The 26,129-nt window shown below is 43.1% G+C and overlaps 1 protein-coding gene and 1 long non-coding RNA gene across 14 annotated transcripts in view; one reads left to right on the top strand and one right to left on the bottom strand.

Moving 5' to 3' along the window:
* The window catches only part of SAMD12 (sterile alpha motif domain containing 12), a 455,621-nt gene that overhangs the window by 230,821 nt on the left and 198,671 nt on the right, over nucleotides 1-26,129 (top strand). For 9 of the 13 annotated variants that reach the window (XM_042254362.2, XM_042254363.2, XM_042254366.2 and 6 more), the window contains one exon: nucleotides 22,459-22,599. In XM_042254362.2, coding sequence (XP_042110296.1) covers nucleotides 22,459-22,599 — 141 coding nt within the window. Of the gene's footprint in view, nucleotides 1-22,458; nucleotides 25,628-26,129 lie in introns of those variants that run through there. The other 4 variants (XM_042254365.2, XM_060393460.1, XM_060393455.1 and 1 more) reach the window with 2 other exon arrangements.
* On the bottom strand, nucleotides 1,762-11,908 carry LOC114116380 (uncharacterized). Its single transcript, XR_003590318.3, has 5 exons — nucleotides 11,823-11,908; nucleotides 7,351-7,509; nucleotides 6,404-6,594; nucleotides 2,569-2,789; nucleotides 1,762-2,232 (listed from the first exon to the last, which is right to left on the bottom strand). It is a non-coding gene; the product is annotated as an uncharacterized LOC114116380 (long non-coding RNA).

The raw sequence follows: 26,129 nt of genomic DNA on the forward strand, positions 1-26,129 counted from the left end.
CAGAACGGGAGATTTCTAAGGATTAGGTTACATTCCATAGATGAAAGGTTGGGGTTTTACACACAATAATATCCTTCATCCTTTGACCCCTCTGGCTCTTCTGGCTTTAACAGTTCCCTTATGAACCAACCCCTGGACACTGTCAGCACAGAAACCACACAGAACTCACATCTCTATCTAGAAAACTTTCAAATAAAGTGTTATCTGCTTGATGTTTCAGTGTCATTTCTCCATTTGCCTCTCCTCTGCATCTTACATGTTTCTCTCTGATATTTTGATCTATAAGGACTTGCCTTTGATTAAGGGCCCTGCTCTTTAAATGTTCTTTCTCAGTTTCTCCACTTTATCAAAAGATTGGAGGCACCTCTGGTGACCCAACATCCCTGACATATTAAATCTGGGTGTCAATTGCAAGCTTTGATTTGACAAGCCTCTTCCATTTCTTAATTTCAATGACTCTGTAATACTGAATTATTATTTCTTTTTGTAGGCATCTGATTTTCTTCTCCTCAAACTTCCCTGTGTTGCATAGGTTTTTCACAATTAAAGCCACTGGATTGTTTAGAATCTAATCGTGGACACATGTGCCTTTTTTCTTCTGAAAAGAAAAGGATATGGAGCTTCATAAATCAGAATATTGGGCTTAAAATATAATTTATAAGGAATAAATACAGGAAATGTAAATCATGCTTAAGAAAGGCTTACTTTCATCTTACAAGCTGGATTGAAAAATCATGTGGCTACATTTGTAAGTGATGAAAAGACGTTCTGAAAATCAAATCTCAAGGTTAAATCTGAAGGCACATTTAGCGGCTATTTGAGCATTCCCAGTGTCCCCAAAAGGTGTGTGTGTGGGGGTATGATCCTATCGATGAATCTCATGGCTTAGTTCATTTAAAAGGTGAATTCTCATCAGGGCTGACTTCTATGTCCTTATGATTTTTTAACATTTCGGTAATTTAAAGAGAGCCTACATCTATAATAATCTGATCCAAAAAATATACAGGACTCTAAATAAAGGAAGCCTGGAAGACTATTGTTTTACTATCCAAAAAAAAAAAAATCTGAACGAACTGTTACAGATTCAACTTTCAACTGTGTCCAGATTTCTTAGCACTGTATGATTAAGGAAGAAATCTAGGGATAGTCACTGCAGGCATTTGTGTTCTTTATGTTAGAAGCAAGATGTGAAAATGGTCCAAATGGCTAGCATTGGGATGACATGGCAAGGAAGATATAGCCCAAACCAATAGAAATTTGATGCTAGAGTAGAGATATATGGTTTTAGGACTGTTGATTCTATAAAGTCCTATCTAAGGATAGAATCATCTAATTCATCAGTTTAGACACATTTTGGAGCTATTCTTCACTGTAATAGTGAGGTTGTAACATTTGACATCTTTATGTAGAAGACTTAATTTAACCAATAGAGTTTTTGTTGACTCCAAGCTGTTGATGTTATGATAGCAGTGGATTTATCAGGTATAAGATGTTTCTTCAGTCTCAGTTCTGTTTTTATGGGCTGATCAGTATTCAGCTCTTCCTTTGACAGAAGCTGTCTCCTGGCTTTTGAGGGTGTGTGTTCTCACGGCCACAACGTGGTGGAGTGTGTGTGTTGATTTACAGATTTTTGTAGCTGAAAGCATGTATTCTGCAATGCTCCATTAGTCTGCATACAAAGGGAAACATTTCACTTGTGAAAAGCAAGCTCACTTAAGTTGCTGAGAAGATGTAGCTTCCGCTAGAGGCGAAGGACAATGATACATTTCCCCCATGGCTTTATTGTTTGTGAATTTGACTTGTGTATCCTGGTGTCTTGTGATTTAAGGAAACCCAGTATACAACATCTAAATTTGTAAAATAAGGGATCCTTGAGTCTCTGTCTGTCCTTGTTTTTCTCTTGTTAAAGTCACAGCTTTTTACAATAAATTTGCCCAAATCAATGTTCAGTGTGGTATAGGGACTAAAAGCATAGGCTTGACGCTTCCCTGGTGGTCCAGCGGCTAAGAGTCCTCACTCCCATGAAGAGGGACCAGGTTTGATCCCTGGTCAGGGCACTAGGTCCCACTTGTTGCAACTCAAGAAACTATAGCAACTAAAACCCAGCTCAGCCAGTTTAATTAATTAGTTTTTTTGAAGTCTCATAGTGCCAGATTTGACCCAAAACATCAATTATTCTTGCCAGGAGGTCTTTGTCATAATCTTTAACATCTCTGGGCTAAATTTTCTCATCTGAAAAATAAGAGAAGTAATTATGCTTGTATATAAGACTCAAATGAAATAATTCACATCAAGCACATAACAGATAGATTATACATAGATATTTATGTGTGTATGAAAATATATGTATGTATATGCATATATGCATATGTACTTAGGATTTACATAGTGATCAAATACAGAGTGTGCTATTATTACATAGTGCCCACAGTGTTTTATGGAAAAGGAGACACTTATAAAATCAATAGATAATGTACACATACAATTTTTAGCAGCAGATTTATCTTACTAATTATGTATTGCAGAGGCCACTATTCCTTTTGATCCCCTGCACACACACTTACTTACCATGGAGATGGGTGACCTCAGGGCATCCTGGCTGGGGCAGTGAAGCACCTGGGCTGGTTTAAACTCAGGCAACATGTCAAGTTTGTTTTGTCAGAGACTCTATCAGGCACCGCTTTGCCTGCTGAGTCCGTGTCAGAGCTTGGGGCGTCCCCAGAAAGCAGGCTTAGAGGAGGAGATCTGAGTGTTGGGAGTTTATTGGGTGGTGTCCTACTTGCCACCTGCTAGGAAAGCAAAAGATGCAGGATTCAGGCTGCGATTCAGTCATCACAAGACCTCAACCAGCTTCGGAGCAGGGATTGACCTTTGGAATTAATCCAGACCAGGGCAGCGGTACCTGGGGGCTGGACCTTTACACCTATGCCTTCTTGTTCCCACCCACCCACCAGTCGCCGCTTCTGGGCTGCTCTCAGAAACAGGGTCATGACCTTGGGCAGCGTGACTCTTTTCAGCCCAGGACATCACCCAGAAGGGCTTCAAGCAACAGTCACTCCCACCTGGGGAGTTCTTCAGTGTCTAAGTGACACGGCACGGAGTCTCCCATCCGTTAGAACAGATCATTGTCAGAAATTGATTTGACCTGAGTTATCTGGTCTCGGCTTTTCTCTTGTTTTTCTTCCTCTATTCTTTCCTTTTCTCCCACCCTTCCATCAACCACTAATGATGCCCTGCTATGTAGCAAGTATACTCTAATGAGGTCTAGAAATTCGAATATGTTTTAAAAGAGATTCTCTTCCTGTTCCAAAGCTTCGTTCAAATAAAGAGACAAACCAGGCAGCAAAATGGGCAGTGATGATGACTGTGGAATTGGAAAAATAATCATTCAACATTCTGCTGTCTCTTGCCCTCCATGTGGTTGTCACTAAAATTCTCAAGCCCAGTTTTCCTCATTTTTAAAATAGGGGTAGCAATTAAACCTATCCAGAGGACTAACCCAAGGAATAAATTAAAGAATGAGAAACTATTCACATTTATACCCAGCCCATAACTGTCCACTTAATTTTATTGGTGATGTTTTTATTGCTGGTAAAAATGACTATGTCAGAGGTTCACTGACCCATTTCCATGTAACTCCTTCACGTTTATCTGTTGGGTCAAACAAAAGATACCTCACCTAGGCGAGGAGCTCCGTGGTTGAATGACCTGGCGTGTTGGACTCTACCCTTCCATACATTCTGTATGTGAGGGATTCCATGTCTTAAGAACCTTCCATTACAAAATATGAAGTTACTACACCTGCTTGGGCTCCTCAGCGTCCATCACAAATGGTCTTGTCTCTGTCTTAAACCACATTCCTTCTGATATCTCATTCTCCCAGATTTTTTTTTCCCTGTCTCTAAGCACTCATTTAGCAGTGTGTCCCTGTTGGCCTGTTTTACTGATCTACCCACTTAATGCTAGAGGTCCTCAAAGGACCAGCCTTAGCGCCTCTCCTCTGTTAATCTCCCTTTCTCTTTGATGATGGGTTTATGTGTCATCTCTATGATCTTGGCTCCCAAGCTAAACTCCAGACCTGACTGCTCTTTGCAGCTCCAGCTTGTACACTTCCACATCCACTTTACTGGTAAATATCTCATAGGCACAGGCAGTTCAGATTTATTCCACATCCTAACCAGAAGTATTAATTTCTCTCTTCTGACTTCTAAACTCAGTATTCGCCATGTCAGTAATTACCCTTTCTTTTATTTTATTAACCAATTTATTTATTTTCTTGACCAATCCAGAAACCCGAGATGATCCTTGGCATCTGTTTCTCTCTTGCCTCAAATACCTAATCCATCACCAAATCCTTTTGATTCTACATTCCAAATATCTCCTCTCTCTGCATCTCCATAATCACCTTCTAGTAGAAGCCACCATCATCTATGGACTCAACTAAAGCTCTAGTCTCCCAACTAGCTTCTCTACCTCCAGATGTCACCTTGACCTTCAACTGGGACATTTTTTTATAGCCAAACAGTGAGTTTTTAAATACAAATGGCATCTTGTCACTGCCCTGCTTAAAACTGTATTTTGATTTCCTATCACACTTAGAATAAGTAATGGGATCCTTCTTTTGCCTCCAAGACCAAGAATGATCTTAACTTTGTCTGTCCTCATCTCAGGCCATTGGTCTCCACCCTCCTCACAAGGCCACCTCCACTCTCTGGCCTTCTTGCCTTTACTGAAAGTAATAGTCTGTGGAGAATATTTGCATATACTTTTTCTTCTGCCTTCAACCTCTTTCTCTGTACTCTTCACCAGTCTTTCTCATCCTTCAGATCTTAGTGTTCCTCCCTCGCTAAATTTCAGCTCTGTGGGTACAGAAACCACTGTATTCACTGCTTGTGCCCAGCATCCAGCCTCATGGCTGCATTAGATTATTGTTTATTAGCTGAAGGCATGACCTTTCTAGACACAGTGTGAATTTGAATCAGATGTTTTGGCTCTGATCTCTGCTCTGCTAGTATTAGGCATGTGACTTTGGGTAGGTCTCTTCACTTTTCTGGGCCTCGTTTTTTGTTTCTTCTAACCTTCAAAAATGGGGATGATACCACCTCTTTTCCTTTTCTTACAGGTCCATTAATCCATCAAAACTTTATTGAACACCTATCAAGTGCTGAGCACTGGAGCTGCTCAGTTAAATGAAACTCACATTCTCTTTATAAAGAGTGCAGAATTTGGAAGTGAAGACAGGCATGTGAACAAATGCATGATAATACTATAATATAATAAGTGTAACGGTAGAAACAAGGCATTCCTTTATGAAGTCGCTGTTTTAATAATGAAGAAGTGTACTGAGCCCAGCACCGTGCAGTGAGTGCAGCGCGGGTGCGCTCAGTCATGCCCGACGCTGTGAGGCCCCACGGACTGCAGCCCGCCAGGCTCCTCTGTCCCCGGGATTCTCCAGGCAAGAATACTGGAGTGGGTTGCCATGCCCTCCTCCAGGGGATCTTCCCAACCTAGCTATCAAACCTGTGTTTCTTGCATTGACATGTGGATTCTTTACCACTGGCACCACCTGGATTTCCTACCTAATTTAACTTTCACCTAGAAAGCTCAAAGCTGCAAAGGTCAATATTCCCATTTTACAGATGAGGAAACTGTGACATAGTCACCTTAAGTAAGCTCCAGTTCATAGCACTAGTGGGTAGAAGCACAGAGATTCTAACCCAAGCTTTCTACTCAAGTTCAGGTTGCTTTCTTCCCCGCCAAAAATGAAAATACAACATTAAACTAAGTCATTCCCTTATTGCTAGAAGAATGAGTTAACTAAGGTTTAAATAAAGTATTTTATTGCCAAATATGTCAGAACAAAAAATTTTACGAAAGAATCTCACTTTTTCCTTCAGTTTTTTTCCTAGTTTTCTGAGTCTATTTTTATTATTTACAATCGCTTTTATTGGTTATAGCATGTCTTTATTTGTATGCACAGTAAGCAAAGTGTTTCCTACGACAATGATTTGAAACTTTTTGAGATCAGATGCCTTGTATGTGGCATTTTGGTCCCAAAACACTGGCCCTCATATGAGGCTATTGTATAAAACCAAAGTGGGCATTGCTTTGCTTTCTTTCCAAATAATTCTTGAAATGTCTCATTACAACTTAAAGTTCTTTAAAGGGGACTCAATTTGAGATTAAATATATGAGGTACACATCCTGTAATAGTGGAATTATAAGAAAGGAAAATAAGGACAGCTAAGTGACTTGAGCCATCAAGCTCAAGTGGCTGAGAGTAACAGTGAGTGAAGGAGGGTACAGTGCAGGTGTTGATGTAATAATTGGCTGTACTGTGTAAGTTGGTTGTTTAGTACATTTCACCTGTGCAGAGGGGCCACATTGCTCATCAGAGACTCACCTATAGCAAATCCTTAGTCTTAGGACCAGTTGTCATCATCATCCATGGCTAATTTGCATTGAAAGCTCATTGGGGGACTTCCCTAGTGATCCAGTGGCTAAGCTTCTGCACTCCCAATGCAGGGGGCCCAGGTTTCATCCCTGGTCAGGAAACTAGATCCCACATGCGGCAGAAGATCCTGAGTGCTGCAACTGAGATCCAGCACAGTCAAATAAATAAAAATATTTCTTTTAAAAAAAGAAAGATCATTATGTACCAGGCACAGTGCTTTCTTTATATCATCTCATTTAATCTTCATAACTATTCCTATAACAGAGGTGCTGTTATCCCACCCATTAGGAAGGTGGGTAAATGAAGTCTTAAGTCAGATTAAGTAACTTGCTTAAGGTAGCATGGCATGTAATTGGTGGAGATCTGTTTTGCACCCAAGCATCTGACTCCACGGACATGCCCTTGACCGTCATAAAGCCATTGGTCCCTGCTGTCTGAGTCATCCAGCTCCCCTTCCCCTGTGCTGCCAGTCTTCAGGAGTGATCTCACTCATCCTAACACGAGCCCTCTCCCTTCTCTTCTCACTCTTTTCTTTCCACCTTCCTCCTGTCCAGCTTTGTAATCCTGCGGATGAGAGAAGGGAGAAAATAAAGCTATCATCCATCCATCCATGTCTCAAGTTCCGCAACCCTTAGCACCAACACTCGCCTGGACTACCAGGGGGCTGTTGCAAGCCTGCAATTGCAAAGTCAAGGTGCTGGCACTGTAGACATGGTGAAGCAGCCAATTCAAATATACAGGAAATTGCAACATGGGACTGGTGGCCTTAGGGTCTGCCATGCCCTCCTACTTGAGTTTCCAATGACAAAGTTCATTTTGACTCTCTCCAAATACTATATCACTAGTTTATTAAACACTATTCTGAATGTTAGCAACAGAAAAATGACAAGACATACCTGTGCTTAAAGTAGGGGAAAAGACATCTCTGTAACATCACCGGATGTTTTACCTGTAGATTCTCAGGGGAGTCTGGGAGAGGTTAAGACTTTAGCCAACCCTCAAAGCCCAACAGTCAAGAAGGGGATGTGGGGAGGGAAGACATGAGGAAACAGAACCTGTAGGGAGACAGAAATACAAGGAACATTACAGAGAATCTGATTGTGCTGCTTATCTTATTCCAGTATAACTTTTAGTGGTATAATTTGTTGACATCAAATTTTGGACTTTAAGCTTGATGACCTTACTTTTACTCCCTCTTGGAGGACAGAAAGGAACACTATGTACATGTGCATTTTTTATTGTCTCTTCAACATTGAAGCAATGCCAAACAGTATCTGTCAATTTTTATAGTCTTGCTTTCCTCAAATTTTTGTCACTTATCAAACAGAGGAATCTAATTTCACTTTTGTTATTGTCTCAGTTAAACCTCACTTGAAATGTTGTGGTTAGGGGCTTTGAGGGCCATCAAGCCCCAATGCACGGAAATTTTTCCTGGTAGAACTGAACCGGAATCCTTGTTCTTCTAGTTGTATGCTTTGGCATTTAATCTTCATGAGCTTGTTTCTGCATCCTTAAAATGGAAAAAAGGAGACTTCCCAGTGTAACTTATGGACTCCATGGGGTGATGGATGGGAATGTGCCTGACACATAGTAGGTGCTTTCTCAAAAGTATGTTTTGTGTTGGTTTGCCTCCTTATCTGCCCAAGTCCTGTGGAACCTCCAAAGCTGACGATGACTTTGTGTCTTGGATAAGCATTCTGAGAATCAATTAGTTGAAAGTGAACATCTACATTAGTGGTTCTCAATCAAGGACAGTTTTGCCCTCCAGCAGGCATTTGTCAAAAATCTGAAGACACTTTTGACCACCACAGGTGGGAATAGGTGCTGCTGGCCTCTAGGCTAAACTTCATACAGTGCACGGGACAGCCCCACAACAGGGAATTTGTTGTTGATGTTGTTGCTCAGTTGTGTCCAACCATCTGTAGCTCCATGGACTGTATTCCACCAGGCTCTTCTGTCCATGGGATTTCCCAGGCAAGAACACTGGAGTGAGTTGCCATTTCCTTCTCCAGGGAATCTTCCCAACCCAGGAATCAAACCCATGTCTCCTGCGCTGCAGCCACATTCTTTACCACTGAGCCACTGGAAATGCTGAGCCTCAAATGTCAATAGCTCCCAAATAGACAAGGTCAAGCAAATAAGATCCACTGTACTTGCTTGTCATATTAATGACTTTTGAAATTTGGGACGTACTAAGTCAAATTTTCTTTTCCCTTTTACCCCAACATCCTGAGAAAGGATTCCCAGTGTCACCATCAGGAAGTCATTCTTTCAGGTGCTTCCATCATAGTTTCGGAGTGAACTACACCCTTCCCTATAGGATCTTACATTTCTTTTGATCTGTTTCCTAGAAATGGCAATGACAGTCTCTATTCTACTGACTTCACTGAGTGCTTAATCAGCACAGCATGGGGCAGAGGGTATCATTTCATCCCCAGATTTACAAGTGAAGAAACTGAGGCCTAGAAAGGTGAGTCATCACAGTAGTAACCATGGAGCAAGTAACTGGTCAAGCCAACCCTGACTTTCAATTCCAGACCCAAGACCTCTTTCTTTTTCACCAAAGCTTTCCTAGTAGATTCATGGTTCTTGCTATAGGTTTTTATCACATAGTTGCTTTGTGTTAGGACTTGTGGCAGTCCAGTCAAGACTCCACACTTCCAAGGCGGAGTGCCCAGGTTTGATCCCTTGGAGAAGGCAATGGCACCCCACTCCAGTACTCTTGCCTGGAAAATCCCATGGACGGAGGAGCCTGGTGGGCTGCAGTCCATGGGATCGCTTGGAGTTGGACACGACTGAGCCACTTCACTTTCACTTTTCACTTTCATGCATTGGAGAAGGAAATGGCAACCCACTCCAGTGTTCTTGCCTGGAGAATCCCAGGGACGGGGGAGCCTGGTGGGCTGCCATCTCTGGGGTCGCACAGAGTCAGACATGACTGAAGCGACTTAGTAGCAGCAGCAGCAGCAGCAGCAGGGAACTAGATCCCGCATGCTGCAACTAATGCCTGGTGCAGCCAAATAGCTGTAAAAAAAAAAAGCTTTGAAACTTTTTTTAACATTCCTTTGGCATTGGGTCACTGGTTGGGATGAACCTGTGCAGAGAGACCTGCAAGCCTAGCACCCACCTCTTCAGGCTCTGTACATGTCAGATTTATGGCCATGAGTGGAATACCGCAGGGGAGGGGAGACTGTCAATATCTCACATGCTTCCTGGTAATTAATTTTGAAAGATGCCTAATGCACAGTGGGTTGCTCACCTAGTGACGTTCGATTACCTGAGAATCCCCAAAGCAATGCATACAAACACTGACAAATAAAAGCAAATGCACCAACAGGTCTGGTCTACCTAGCCAAAGCAGAAAAAACCTTGCAGGCGATTTATGATATCATAAATCTTCAACCATAGTCTTGGATAAGTTGATATTATACTTCCTCGCTTGAAAAATCTGCTCTGAGATACAAGGGAAGTAATTACTGAGTCTTCCCAGGGTCTAAAACAGAATCCCCAAACAAAATGTTTAAGGTTTTCTTAAATTAATTTTTGGAGAGGATTTGGTAACTGTGTGTCCTGCCAACAACATACAAGGATTTGACCTTTAATTTACTGTTTGGAAGCTGTCTATGCCTTGTTAGAGAGCCGAAAAATAGTGCACAGGCCACATTTTCCCTCTGTTTGAAAAGCACTATAATTTCTTACCTTTATATTAATATTTTGGCTGGGTATTAGCATTATTTTCATTTCCTCCTTTAAACATCATCGGCACCTGAATCTATTCAACCAAAAACCTAGGTTATCTAAAACAGTCATCTTATCCTGGGATTAAACCACAATGGAAAAGAATATATATAACTAAGTCACTTTGCTGTATAGCAGAAACTGACAACAAGGCTGTAAATCAATTGTACTTCAGTAAAAATAAATAAATAAATAAATTTTAAAAAATTAAAAGAGAAAAGTCTTTTTTATCTAAGACTGGTTTAAAAAATCAACATACAGTCCCTGTCGGTATGGTAAATTACTTTCAGTGACCATAGTGCAAATGTCCAATAACCCTTCTCTTCCTCAACACAGGGAAGCGGTCTTTAATTTACTGTTAATCATTCTGAATGTAGCCAAGTAAGTGACTGGGCTTGGCAGTGGGCTGTGTTCTCAGGTAGAAATGAGAGGGGACTTACTGGTCTTGGAAGGTTTTGTGCCCCTTCTTGCCAGGAAGTGAGGCAATGGGTTGGCTGACCTCAGAGTCCTGTTCACTCTGGTACTGATCAGGACCTGGGTTAGCAGTTACCTGAGAAGATAAGTTTGCACTCCCCATTAGGTTATAAAAATACAAAGAGCCAGTTCAGACTAGTCGTCAGCCACCCTTGGTCTCGTTAGCTGATCATCTAGAATAGCTCCCACAGAATGGAATCTCAGACCCTTGACTCAGTCGAAATCCTGAAGGCAAGGCTGCCTAAATCCCTTTCCACTGCCAGTGGGTGGGATGTGGGGACTGTTGCTTTTGCTCAGTTGCTCTCTCATGTCGACTCTTTGCGACCCCGTGAACTGCAACACGCCTGGCTTCCTGTCCTTCACCATCTCCTGGAGTTTGCTCAAAATCATGTCCGTTGAGTCAGTGATGCCATCCAACCATCTCATCCTCTGTCGTCCCCTTCCTCTCCTGCCTTCAATCTTTCCCAGAATCAGGGTCTTTTCCAAGGAGTCAGCTCTTTGCATCAGGTGGCCAAAGGTTCGGAGCTTTAGCTATAGCATCGGTCCTTCCAGTGAATTTCAGGGTTAATTTCTTTTAGGATTGACTGGTTTGATCTCCTTGCTGTCTAAGGGACCCTCAAGAATCTTTTTCAACACTATGTGAGGGAACAAAGGGTAAAAGTTAGCTATTGAAAGTGGCAATTTATGTGTCAGATATGACCCATCTACATGCTTTGTTTGGATTATAATATGAGGTGGGGGCAAATTTTAAATTAGGAGTTTTCATGAAACTTCTGGATTTTCCATTCCTAGCTTAAAAATAGAAGTAACAACACTCAACCTGTATTCTAGCATAACAAAAATGTATCAGAATTGCACATTTTAGGGGGAAAAAAGCCAGACTGACCTCCACTGTCATCCACCTAGTCCCAGTTGTCCCATAGAGGGTTCCTCTTCACACAGTTATGTTATCCTGACAACATTTGAGTCTGTAACCTCTGGTGTAATTGGATAAGGAGGTGAACCCAGGTGCATCTAAAATACAGACGTATGCAGTTGGTCTTAAGGTATATTCCACATAATTTGTAAGGTATCATAATTAAAATGCCAAAATCTGCCAATAATCAACTTTTTAAAAATAAGTTACCATAGGTTCTGATTATTCTTCCTCACCTACCTCCTGATGGACTTTCTTGAAATGGTGATAAGCAGGCCAGGACGCAGCTCAACCGAGAATTGCAGATAAGCTTGACTCTGAAAGTCAAGATTCTCTTGAGTACATGCGGTACATGAGGTCAGCTTGTTCCCCACCTCCTCCCCCTCGATATTGACTTTTATCAAGGAGAAACCCAGGAATATCTGACTTCAGGCAGGGCTGTATTCAGGAAATCAGATAATGTTATCTTATCTACCTCCCTCTCGTTCTCTGCTCTCACCACCTCCCTTTCTTCTTCTCAGCTCTTCTCTCTCTGTTGGCTTAACTCTCCAGCATATTCTCTCCATATGGTGGTAGAGACAGCCACTGACAGCAAGTCTACGCTTATTTTGCCCCTTGGGACATAATCTAAGAAAGACAGAGAACATCCCTCTTTAGAAATCATAATCATTCTAGTAAATGTTATTGGCCCTGTCTGGGTCACACACCCAGCATTAATTTAAGAAATTTGTTCAGTGCCTCCATCAAGCCAGGCTCTAGCTAGGTGATTTAAACTATCTTACATAATAGGAGATGGAAAAGGATCAGAAAATAAAAGGTAAACATAAGAAAATGATGCAGTACTTGAAAAGTCCTGCAGGGACTTTTTAACTTAGTGAAAGCCCTCCCAGGGCTTCCCAGGAGGCACTAGTGGTAAAGAACCTGTCTGCCAAGGCAGCGGACAGAAGAGATGTGGGTTTGATCCCTGGCTCAGAAAAATCCCCTGGAGGAGGGCATAGGAACCCTAGTATTCTACCTGGAGAATCCCATGGACAGAGGAGCCTGGCAGGCTACTGTCCATAGGGTTACAAAGAGTCAGACACAACAGAAAGGACTTGGCATGCACACAAAAAGCCTGACCAGGTAAGGAGGAACAGCCCTCCCCACCAAAAGCAAAAGATGAGATGTGTTCAATCCCTGGTACAGACATAGACCTATGAGGAAGAAGGGATGAAGCTGTTTCACGTCTCCCCTCAAAGACCCCTCGTTCCCCTGTCATTCTCCACTGCAAGGTGAGTGGAAGGGTGATCTCAGCCTAGTGCACCGTGAGGTTATTCCCGTGCTCCCACTGCTTGCCTCTAAGTCCTCAGGCGCAGTAATCACTTCCTGACCCTTGCCTTTCCTGCCTGAAAATTGGCAGAAGTGTCAGGCTATGTAAAGAGCTCCTGGGTGGCAGTTTACGGAGGTAGTTAAAGAGCACAGCCTATATATTCTTGTCTCCTAGATCTGCAGCTTAGTAAACATGTGACCTTTAGCTATGTTTAGTAGCTTTTAATTGATTATGGATAATAATAGTATCTTCAGAGAGTTGTTGAAAATGAGGTAATCCATGTAAAGCCCTTGGAACAGTGTTTAATGTTGCTATTATTGTGACGGGGAGTGGAAGGAACCAGGGGGAAGCATCCTCAGGCAGCCAGAGAACCATGGTGCCCAGGTAGGACCCACATGGCATCGTCATGGTGGGTCCAGTTGGCAAAGGGCACGTGCTGGTATTTGTCATTTGATCCTCACAGTCACCTCCTGAAATGGGGTCATTTTTAGCCCTGTTGTAGAGCTGAGGCGATTAAGACTCACATGTGCTTTCCGGAGCCTTTATCTGCACCATTTAGCTCATAATCCCACACTTTTGTGTTTATGCTTCTCTCCTTGTATTGTATCGTTATTCCAGAAATTGTGACTTTGGAGCCATGGTGAGACTGCAGAAACATGGGTTCAGGCTGTGGTCCCTGGCGGTCTGCCCAGCCCCCGTCACTCTGTTACTTTGGCCCATCCAGGACTGGGGGAGATCCAGGGGCATCCACCTTACGTGTCACTTTTACCAGCATCAGATTTGGAGCTAGCCCCATGCGCAAATGGTTGTTTGTTTGGAGAGCTGTTCAGTGACCTCTATTTCTGCAAGAGGCCCCGTCATTCATTCTACAGGAAAAGTGGCATCCCCTGCTCACTTGTAGGTGCATCAAGACTTTCCAATAGGGTCGGAGCTGAAGCCGCATCCTCGGCCCACTCCTGCTTACCCTGAAATTCCCATCAGGCCTTGCAACATGCAGTCAGTCATCTTTGAAAGCTGTGCCAGGGCTTCTGCTATAGTTCCCTGAACAGAAGATAGGGGTCACCTAATCTAGACACCAGACCAGACACGTGTCTAGACACAAGTCTCCTCCCATTTCCTGTGTGGTTTTAGTCAAGTACTTTCTCTGAGCCTCATTTCCTCATGGGAAGCACAATGAACCCTTTGCCATATTCAGAACTCTCAGAGATTCCTTCCAACTTAAAACAGTCTGAATAGTGGTCATTCAGAGACACAGGTCCTAAGCCCTGGAATCTGTGAATGTTACCTTATTAGGGAAAGGGACTAGGGAAAGCAGTGGCACCCCACTCCAGTACTCTTGCCTGGAAAATCCCATGGACGGAGGAGCCTGGTGGGCTGCAGTCCATGGGGTCGCTAAGAGTCAGACATGACTGAGCGACTTTGCTTTCATTTTTCACTTTCATGCATTGGAGAAGGAAATGGCAACCCACTCCAGTGTTCTTGCCTGGAGAATCCCAGGGACGGGGGAGCCTGGTGGGCTGCTGTCTATGGGGTCGCACAGAGTCAGACACAACTGAAGCAACTTAGCAGCAGCAGCAGGGAAAGGGACTCTTTGTAGATGGAATTATGTTAAGGGTCTTCCCAGGAAGAGGTTTTTCCAGGATTATTTAAATGGACCCTAAGGTAAATCACAGGCTTCCCTGATGGCTCAGACAGTAAAGAATCTGTCTTCAATGTGGGAGATCCAGGTTCGATCCCTGCGTCAGAGAAGGGAATGGCAACCCACTCTAGTATTCTTGCTGGAAAATGCCATGGACAGAGGAGCCTGGCAGGCTATAGTCCGTGGGGTCGCAAACAGCTGGACATGACTGAGCGACTAATACACACACACAAAGCAGATCACAGGCCTCCTTATAAGAGAGAGGCCGGACGAGATTATACACACAGAAGAGGGAAAGGTAATGTGAAGATAGAGGCAGAGATTAGAACAATGTGGCCACAAGCAAAGGGACCCTGACTGCCAGCAGAAGCTAGAAGCATCAAAGAAGGAATCCTCCCCTACAGCCTCCAGAGGGGGTTGTGGTCCCGCTAACATCTAGATTTCAGCCCAGTGACACCAAAGTTGAACTCTAGCTTCTAAACTATGAGGAGTGAATTTCTATTGTTTGGAACCCTTCATTTGTAATGTGTTAGGGCAACTATGGGAAACTAGGACACCACTCCCCAAGTCTATTGTCACTTTCCCATTCCTGCTCCCCATCTGCTCAGCAAAGCTTGCAGTCTCACTTGGTGCTTATTGAAAAGCAGAAAAAGGCATTTGTCTTTTGGGAAGCCTATAGGAGGGCTTCCCTGGTGGCTCAGATAGTAAAGAATCTACCTGCAATGCAGGAGACCCAGGTTCAATCCCTGGATCGGGAAGATTCCCTGGAGAAGGGAATGGCTACCCACTCCAGTATTCTTGCCTGGAGAACTCCATGGACAGAGGAGCCTCGTGGGCTACAGTCCATGGGGTCACAAAGAGTCAGACATGACTGAGCCACTAACACTTTCATGTTCAAGCTTGTAGGAAGGTGAAGTGGTCATTTATTCCCAGTTCTCTACGCCTTTCAACTTGGCAGGTGTTTCTGTATTCGACCCCAATAAAAGGCCACCACCTCCCTCTATTACGTTCAATTTCTCATTGTTGATTGTCCAACAATGACTCTTGCAGCAGAAAAGCCACTTAGTTTAACAACCTTGAGATCATCAGTATGTGAGTAACGAAGACAACATGCATTTAGTGACTCTGAGGACATCGTTCGATAAATATATCTCGATCGTTACTGCGTATCAGCCCATGGCAACACTGGGGCACGTGTGATGTGCAGAGCCTGACAGGAAAGATTCTTATTCTTATGGAGCAGGCATTGTATTAGCCCACACACATTGCAGCTTCTGTGTAATGCTTAAGCTTCAGTTGGGGCAAAATTCTGATTTTCCATGATTGCTAGCAGAGCATCAGATCCATGTTTCTGCTGGGTGAACTTCCTCTTGGAATATTCCCTGGCTGGAACTTCTGAAAGGGGTTCTAGGAAACAGTTTTAGCACCCAAGACCATTGCTAGGGTTCAGCAGTACAGACCTTGGCTCACAAGAGGTCCCTCTGTTTTCTCTAAATTCCACTAGAATGTGCGTGAGCTTACCTGACCCCAACTACCTTAGAGCTTTGGGACTGAGGAGAGTATTGAATGAATGAAAACACTGTGGGTAGGAAGGAGTATTTTAACTGTCCTCCTTTGTTTAATTCCATACTTTCCATCACTTCTCTAAATCCCAAGTGCTCTCAAAAAAAAATAAGAAGAATAAGAATAGCACTAATACTACCATGATTTCCTCCCTTTAGGACATCCTCTCTGGGGGCAGTGACTCAACTTCCTGCCCTGAAATGGCGCCCCCAGCCATTGGTGACTCAGGTTGAAGCCTGAGTTTATCTCTGATGTCTGCTGTTCTTTCATACCCCACTTGTAGATACCCTAATTCAAAATTCTACTTTTTAAAGTTAATTTTTAAATCATTTTTAAAAGACTTTGTTGATTTTGTTACAATATTGCTTCTGTCTTATGTTTTGATTTTTTCGGCTACGAGACTTGGGAGATCTTAGCTCCCCAACCAGGGACTGAACCTGCACCCCTTGCATCAGGAGGTGAAGTCTTAACTGCTGGGCCACCAAGGAAGTCCCTAGAATTCTACTACTTCTTACTATGTCCTTACCTCCACCCTAGAGTGAGGCATCCCCACTTCCTGTTTTGACAGCCCTGGTCGTGTGCTGGCTCTTGCCATTGCTCCTCACTTACTCCCCACTCCCAGTTCATTCCCCACGTAGTAACCCAAGGGAGTCTTTGCATATATGAGATTATGCCCAGTTCATCCCTTACCCAAAACTGTCCCCATTGAGTATAAAGTCAGGAGACCTCACCAAAGCCTGGAAGGCCCTGTGTGATCTGGCCCCTGCCTTCCCTTGGACCTCGTTTCTTAGGTTCACTTCTCTTGCCTTCACTGCCCTAGTGACGCTAGCCTTCCTGACATTCCTCTATTTGCCTCGACACTTCTGTGTGTTCCAAGGTCACCTCTCGAGAGAGACCCCTTTCTCAACACCTTAACTGCAATAGCACCATCCTTCCAGTAGGGGGCCCTGTCTGCCCTCATACATAGGTTTATGTGCGTTGCCTTCCTTGGGTAGGAGTGGTAAACTTCCCTGCAGCTCCAATACCCAGAGTAGGGTCAGGCATAGATGGTGCTCAGTAAGTACTTCATAAAGGAAAGAGGTAATAGGCACGAGAATAATCAATATGGGGGCTTTTAAGCTTCTTCCAACTCCAATCTATGACTCTGTGAAAGTCCCAACAGTCTGGATTACCAAAATGCCATTTGGCATCAGTTGGAGTATCAGAAAATTTAGGTGATGCTTCCTTTTTGAAATTGGGTTGACTTTTCTCTCTCTCCCCAACTTTAAAAATAATACTTATTATTATTTACTTGGATGTGACAGGTCTTGGTTGTGGCATATGCGGTCTAGTTCCCTGCCTGACCTAGGATCAAACCCAGGCTCCATGCATTGAGAATGAAGAGTCTTAGCCACTGGACCACCAAGGAGGTCCTCAGAAGACTTCTCTCTCCTTGATCCCTCCCTGTGTAGGCAGCTGACCACAGAGCCATGTGGTCAGTCAAGACACTCTGTGAGAAACGGCAGGACTAGAAAGGTCATAATCCTGCTAAGTCACTTCAGTGGTGTCCAACTCTTTGCGACCCCATAGACGGCAGCCCACCAGGCTCCGCCGTCCCTGGAATTCTCCAGGCAAGAACACTGGAGTGGGTTGCCATATAGCACTCCTCTAATTTATTTCTGTAATAGCAGCCTCCTCATTCATCTAGATGCTGTTTAGTCGCTAAGTCATGTCCGACTCTTTGAGCCTCCATGGACTAGAGCCCTCCAAGATCCTCTGTCTGTGGGATTTCCTAGGCCAGAATACTGGAGTGGGTTGCCATTTCCTTCTTCAGGGGATTTTCCTGACCCAATGATCAAACCCGCATCTCCTGCTTGGCAGGCAGAATCTTTACCACTGAACCACCAGGGAAACCCATCTACGTGGTTTTTGGATTCTTTAAAAACTCTTGGCTTTATCCAGTGGTCTTGGTCTGACTTACTTACTCTTATTACTTACTCCCTAAGTCCAGGTTAAATATACCCTACTCACTGATAGCTCCCTGATAAGACTAGTTTAGCTCACCCAGTCTGGGCTCTCATATTTGCCCTTTCTTAACATTGACACACCTGTAAACATTGATCGTTATCTGCCTTGCATATCAATCTGAAAGCTCCAGGAGTGACCCTGACTGTCTTCTTCCTCATTATCCCCAGAGTGAATAGCAAAGTCACAAGGACACAGTCAGTGCTCAAAAAATGTTTGTTAAATTAACAGTTGGATTTTTATGATAAGCAACAAAAAGTGACAATATAAATTGCCAAAAAACGAGATATAATTGATGATTGTTGACTCCTTATCACTCCCATGACTCACCCTTGTTTAGACACTCTATTTTGTGATCAGCAGGAGGTGTTTGGTGAGGAGGCTGCCCAGGCATTTGCTCCTGTAAAATATCTAATGCTTGTCAAGAGTTTTTGGAACCACAGACTTGAATGGTTCCGTAAAAACCATCTAGGGATGTCAGCAAATCAGACTTTGTTCCTAAATTCCTTGGTGTACCTATCATGATCTTTTCCAGAAGATATTTTATCAGGAAATTCTCTTAAATAACTTCCCTTAATCTCTCTCCTGTAGTTTAAGACTTTTATTTTCTTACCGAGGAAGATAAAGCACAACTAAAGTAGTAAGAATTAGGAAAAACTCTCATGCTTTAAATATTCTTCAGCTTTTGTCAATTTTCCTTTCTATCATTGGAAACAATAAAAAAAAATAACAGCAAGAACATGTATGGTCTCAGGGTTTGATAGAATAACTTGAACAGCCAAGCCTGTAAGAGGTGAAATGTTGATAGGTATAATTGTTTGTACCACATAGTGTGAAATGCACAGACTATTGCAAGAGTTTTGTAACTTACCCATTCAGAACTGATGAGATAACATTCTGATTGGGCTTCTGTATCCACACTTTGACATGTCAGATGCATTAATGGAAATGTTGAAGTTGGAGTTTCTTAGATGGGAGCATCTTTGTTTCTTTGCTTGTAAAGAAACTGAGCCATGTACACTAGAATAAAACCCTCCCTTTGACTTCCCAACACTAATGATGGACCAGCCAGCCTCTCCGGACCAAAGTTCTCCTTTGCCCTACCAACACCTCAGCAGAACATTCCAGCTTGTGAAACCACAGCCCAAATAATGAGGAACAGAAAGGGAGATGCTATCTATAATCTGCTGGTGGAAGGGATTTGGATAATCTGAATTGTGTTTCGTTTTTTAACCAGCCTTTTTTTCTGATTGGAGGTGCCCCCCGCTGCACTGGGTAGCATGTGGTGTCTTAGTTTCCCAATCAGGAATCCAACCCAAGCTCCCTGTGTTGGAAAGTGGAGTCTTAACCACTGGACGACCAGGAAAGTCCCCTAGTTTGCCTTTTTAAAAAAAAGTGCAGTATTCATTGTTGAGTTGAAGGCTTGTATAAAGCACTAGATTCCTGCTATTTGGAGGCCAATAGCCACATAAATGATACCCAAGTCCCATTATGTGTTTAATGAATGAAATTTCAAGACCAAGGTCTGATAGCAGAATATTTGAAGGCAGGGCTATCCTAGAAGCCTGGGACTTAGACTTACCACTCCTTAGCTCTCCACCTTGGAGTGTGCCAGTGCCCAGAAATTAAGACAGGAATTGGAAAGGAAATCTAAAGCCATGAGTTGACTTCTCCAAAACATGTTGAGTTCCAGTCACAAGACCAATTGCTACTGGAAAAAATTACTGCAGACTTAGTGACTTAAAATGACACAAATTTATTATCTTAGATTTGTAGGGATCAGAAGTCTGAAATAGGTCTTCAGGAGCAGAAATCAAGGAGGAGCCACATTCCTTCTGGAGGGTGTGGGAAAGATCCGTTCTCTTGCCTTTTCCACCGTGTAGAAGCTCAGTTCCTTGGCCTGTGGCCGTATCACTCCCGTGCCCGCTTCTGTTATCACATCTCTCCCCTCTCTGGCTCTCCTGTCTCCCTCTTTCACTTATAAGGACCCACATGATTAGATTGGACCCACATGGATAATGTCAGATACTCTACCATCTCAAGATCCTTAATGAAGTCACATTTGCAGTGTCCCTTTGGTCATATAAAGTAACAAACTCACAGGTCCCAGAGATGAGGACGTGGACATCTTTGGCCAAAAGGACATCAGTCTGCCCGTTACAGTAGACAGACACGATTGCTTGAGAGCGTGTGTGTGTGTGTCCCTTGCCTCCTTTCTCATGGCTGCAATGACCTGCCCGCTCTTGCTAAGCTTCCTGGGGTTCCCCTTCCCCCACCTCTCCTTCCTCTTCCTCGTACAGATTTTATTGAGGCTTCAGACCACCACCCACCTCCACAACCTCCTGCACTCACTTCCTTGCTAGGCACCCGTCCGGGGCCAAATCAGTACTGGTGTGGTTCTCATCAGTTCTCCCCATCAAATGTATCTCTTCCCCCCACTTCTGCCTGGCGCATGATGGAAGCACAGTTCAGGTGTGGACCCTTGGTGGGTGGGAAAGTTCCTGTGATTACTTCTGGCCAAAGATTTGTCAGTAACTCCAGGCTGAGCATTTCACTGTTGCTCTGAGACCTTCCAGCACATCTTTCTCCTCTGATGCAGTGATCAGCAGTTTTCAAAATAGATGGACTTGCAGTTGACATGAGAATAGGCAGGAAATAAACATCATTGAAGCCACTGATATTTTGGGCCTACCTGTTATTGCAGCATGGAATCTAACTTCCTCTGACTGATGCATTTAGCGAAGATTCAAGGAAGGTAAAGAGAGGCATGAACAGCATAGGTTGCTCCTAACTGTTTCTCCCCATTCACCTGTCTCTACTCAGAAGACACTTAGGTTTTGCTATTCCTCAGAAAAAAAAAAAAAAAAAAAAAAAGCCCATTAACCCTACCTTTGGGCTGTTGGATTTCTTTTGCAAGGAGGTAGAGAATTTAGTTCCTGGAGTGTATAGCAAAGTGTACCCAAAGACTTACCTTTAATCACTGGTGGACTGTGTCTATTCGTCATCAGTTAAAGTGAAAGAAGACCTGCAAGTCTGGTGACTGGGGGTGTTGAGGAGCACAGGGGGGTGCTGTGGCATTTAGCAATAGTCATTCCCTTTATTTCTTACACAAACTCTCCAAGGAAAGTGTGCTTATTCCAGAGCAGGCAGAGTGGAGAGAGTTGGAGAACTTGATAGAAATCACAGCAGCAAGGGAAGCATGCAGGACCCTACCCCCACACCAGGGAAAGAAAGGGATTGAAAGGAACCTGTGCCAGGCTGCCCTGGTGGCTCAGATGGTTAAGAGTCCACCTGCAACGCAGAAGACCTGGGTTTGATCCCTGGGTTGGGAAGATCCCCTGGAGAAGGGAATGGCTACCTACTCTATTATTCTTGCCTGGAGAATTCCATGGACAGAGGAGCTGGTGGGCTACAGGCCATGGGATCTCAAAGAGTCAGACATGACTGAGTGACTTATACTAACCAACACTATTCCAGGCTACCCAGGGCCCAGGGTGTCTTTTCTGAGGGCACTCACATCCAAGGCTCCTTGTTTTGTAGTGTTTTCGAGGCCCACGCTCAGCCCTGCTGGACCCTCACCTTAGACCAGTGATTGAGCTAAGGCATAGCTCCCACCAGGCTTCCCTGGTGGCTCAGTGATGAAAATTCCACCTGCCAATACTGGAGATGCAAGTTCGATCCCTGGGTTGGGAAGATCCCCCGGAGAAGGAAAAGGCAAGCCACTCCGATATCGGGGAAATGTTATGGACAGAGGAGCCTGGCGAGCTTCAGTCCATGGGGTCAGTGAGTAAAACAGCAGTAGCATAGGTCCCACCAGCCAAAGACGAAACTCCAGCCCAGCACCAGGGGTGCAGCACCGGAGGTGGGTGCTTGCCAATGGGACCTGGAACATTAAATGCGTGTTTCACAGAAACATTGTTGTAACCTGGTTAATCATTGCTGGAGTTTCCCTATAACCACGGTTAGAGCATCTAACTCTTCAGGCTGCTCATCAGTGGCACGGGTTCCTATAGGCGAGCCTCAGAACCCATCACCAACAGAGAGCATTGTTTCTATGGAAACCTGCAATCCGTGACCCAAATACCCAGGTTAAAATGTTGCTGTTCTATTTAACTCAATGCGTGGGTCAGTCGGGGATTGCCAATAACTAGATAAAAATTGAAGTGCTTTTTTAAATTTGTGGATTTTTTTCCATCCTGCCTATCCATTCCTGTCAGCGGGCGCAAAGGAGGACCCTCTATTCTAAAGTGTCTGTGTTTAGATGGAGACTTCTGTTAGGGCAAGGTCAGCCCAGAGGAAGACGGAAATCCTTTTCCAGCATTGTTCATCTGCTTTTCCTTTTATTTCTTGAAACCCTGCAGGGCGAGCCCTGCTGAGACTTACAGACAAAAAGCTTGAACGAATGGGGATCGCCCAGGAGAACCTCCGGCAGCTCATCTTGCAACAGGTGCTCCAGCTGAAGGTGCGAGAAGAAGTCAGAAACCTACAGTTACTCACGCAAGGTACCCTGCTGCTGTCTAGTGGGTGGATGAGAGGGGAGGTGGGAGGAAAGAAACCCTTACCATCACGACAGAGGGGAGCTGGGGAAAAACGGAATTGTTTTGTTTTGGGGTTTGGGGTGTGTGTTTTTTTGCACATTTCTTTCATTAAAAAAAAAAAACCAAAACCTATACAGATTTAAAGGTCACTCCCCTCCTAAAATTTCTCTCTTTCATAGCTCAATAGGGGGAAGGAGATACAGATGAGTAATGGATAAACAAACAGAATTATCTGAACTAATTTCAAGGTCTTCCATCACATTCAGCTATAGAGGTTGTGCACTGCACAAGCCCCAGAGAGTACCAGTAACATAGATCAGGGCACCGTTGCACCCCCTAGAGTTGCACAGTGTGCGCCTGGCACAGCTGCACAGTGCTGCCCCGCTATTTGAGTCTAACTTCCCATTCTGCAGGGGCCTTGGGATTTGAGCGACACTGTGGTTCATATGGCCCTGATAGAAGTGGCATTTTTATTGTGTTTTGCTTTACTTCGCTTTTCACTGACTAATGGGAGAAAAACATTTTAGAGGTATGTCTCCGTCCATGTGTGTGTGTGTGTATGTGTGTGTGTGTGTATAAATACATGTGGGGGCTTCCCAGGTGGCTCAGTGGTAAAGAATCTGCCTGCCAATGCAGGAGATGCAGTTTCCATCCCTGGGTCGGGAAGATCCCCTGGAGAAGGAAATGGCAAACCTACTCCAGTATTCTTGCCTGCGAAATCCCATGGACAGAGGAGCCTGACAGGTTACAGTCCATGGGGGTCACAAAAGACTCAGACATGAGTTAGCGACTAAACAACAACAACATATCTATATGTACATACATATGTATGTATACACACACTTTCTAGGAATTTTGCAAACCCTATTTATCATCTTGAAAAGCAAATAGAATAAAATTTTAAATAGACTATGGAGAATTTAAAACTGGAATATTGCAACCATATAGTTCTAAAGAAGAATCATTAATAATTCCAGTTTGTTGAAAGCGTTTAAAAGCCCTGTACCTGGAAGTGACAGAATAAAGTTGAGTCTTGAAGAAAACTTTAAGGCACGTTATATGTCTAGGTAAGATCTGGTTGCTATCAACCGCCGTCAGCTATAACCCTGTTTTATTTTAATGCTCATTGTACACCATTTTGGATGAAAGGATGATAAAATATGTATTTTTGAGAGCCTTGGGTATTTTTCAACCTGTAGAATATTGTAATTGCATGCATGCTGATATTGAAGAAATCTGGGTCAGCCAAGTTTTATGTTACTGCATTTAGATTAACCCAGTAATAGTCTGTTTGCCTAGAGGAAGTAAAGTACTGCCTGAAAGATGACCATTCTAGAAGGATAGATACAGACTTCAGGTAATATGGAAATATATTGTTTATTTGGTGTGCATTATCTGCTTTGGTCTCCAGAGACTTTCAGTGGTAAGTTTATAGTTAACAGGTACACAAAGTTACTTACATGTGAATCCAACTTAGTGATATACTTTTGAGTTTCTCTTAAGAAGTACAGAGAGATTCAAAGATTTATCAGAGGAATGTCCATTGCAGTGCTATGTATAAAACTGAGAAATTAAAAACAACCTAGAAGTTCAGCCATACAGGGAGAATCAGATAATTCTACATAAGCTGAGAAGATACAATATAATGGAGTCATTGGAATTACATCTTCAAGGAATATATGACAACATGGGAAAGTACTCAAAAGTAATAGGAAGAAGGGGGAAAGGTCACATATAAAATTTCATTTATAATATAAGCCCAATTTTGTAAAGACATATTTTTATATGCACATAGGAAAAGAGTTGAAAATGGTTTAGCCACTATTTTGATAATGGTTTTCCATGGGGAGTGACACCGTGGGTGATTCTGTTTGCTTTTTATTTTTCTAAATTTTTCCAATCTGCAAGTATAAATCCGTACTACATTTGTAATCAGAAAACACACACCATTTCAGCTCCAGTCACAGTGCCGCCCTGCCCGGTTCTGTTCAGCATCTGGCGTTTCTTCCGCTCTGCTGTTCTCCTCCTGGGGTGAGACACAGAATGGGACCTGAGCTCATCAAGTGTACCTTTGGACTTTTCTTTTTTTTTTTTTTGCCTCTCCTACTGACAGTCTGCCATGTGTTTGCTCTGCAAAATCATTTTCTACAGCTTTCATTGCCCTAGATGCATAATATATAAGATTTTTCCTGAGATAGTACTCAACTCTATTAAGCTAAATATATGTTTGTGTTCTGGGAAGGTAATGCGGAGTTCAGCCTTTTCGATTCAGTTGTCATTTTCTTTCACTTTGAAAAGCAGTGCCTTTAGAATTCTTTCATTTCATTCCCTTTAGAAGAAGAGATCATGTTCTCTAGCTCTTGGAAATTTTGTCTGCACTCCTATTACTTTTTTTTATTGCTTGTCCTTTCCATGTTAATGTTCAAACTCATTTTATGTCGAATGGCCTTTGAAAATCCATGCCTTATTGAAAGGATGATTTCTTTCAAAAAAAGAAAAGGGAAACAGAAATTGACAAGTCATGATTCATAATAGAAGTTCTAAAATCAGCTAGGGTTGCCTTAAAACATTGTGGGTCTAGGTTTGCTATAATAAGAATTGTAACTCCATTCCACCCAGGTGAACTGAGTGACTTAACTTGCATATCATATAAAAATGTACCAGGCAAGTGATAATGTGATTCAGTATTGAATATTTGATCCCTCATCTCTGAAAATATTCATCACTGGAAATAAGATGCTAGATAGGTATAAACAGATGTCTTAGAACGTTCCTTCGTTTTGGGAAATCCCTGCACTTTCCCTTGAAAGAGTGTAACTCACCTCTCCAGTCTCTAGAGATACACTGTCTTTCTCAGCTCACATGGGACTATGATTCCAGTGTAATGCAATTTATTTTTGTTTTTAAGAAATATTTTCCTACTAACATATGGAAAAGAAATGTAAAAAAGCAAAATGGCTGTCTGGGGAGGCCTTACAAATAGCTGTGAAAAGAAGAGGCGAAAAGCAAAGGAGAAAAGGAAAGATATAAGCATCTGAATGCAGAGTTCCAAAGAGTAACAAGAAGAGATAAGAAAGCCTTCCTCAGCGATCAATGCAAAGAAATAGAGGGAAACAAGAGAATGGGAAAGACTAGAGATCTCTCCAAGAAAATTAGAGATACCAAGGGAACATTTCATGCAAAGATGGGCTTGATAAAGGACAGAAATGTTATGGACCTAACAGAAGCAGAAGATATTAAGAAGAGGTGGCAAGAATACACGGAAGAACTGTACAAAAAAGATCTTCACAGCCCAGATAATCATGATGATGTGATCACTAATCTAGAGCCAGACATCTTGGAAAGTGAAGTCAAGTGGGCCTTGGAAAACATCACTACGAACAAAGCTAGTGGAGGTGATGGAATTCCAGTTGAGCTGTTTTAAATCCTGAAAGATGATGCTGTGAAAGTGCTGCACTCAATATGCCAACAAATTTGGAAAACTCAGCAGTGGC

This window comes from Ovis aries, chromosome 9 (genome assembly GCF_016772045.2).
Source record: "Ovis aries strain OAR_USU_Benz2616 breed Rambouillet chromosome 9, ARS-UI_Ramb_v3.0, whole genome shotgun sequence".
Taxonomy (NCBI): Eukaryota; Metazoa; Chordata; class Mammalia; order Artiodactyla; family Bovidae; genus Ovis; species Ovis aries.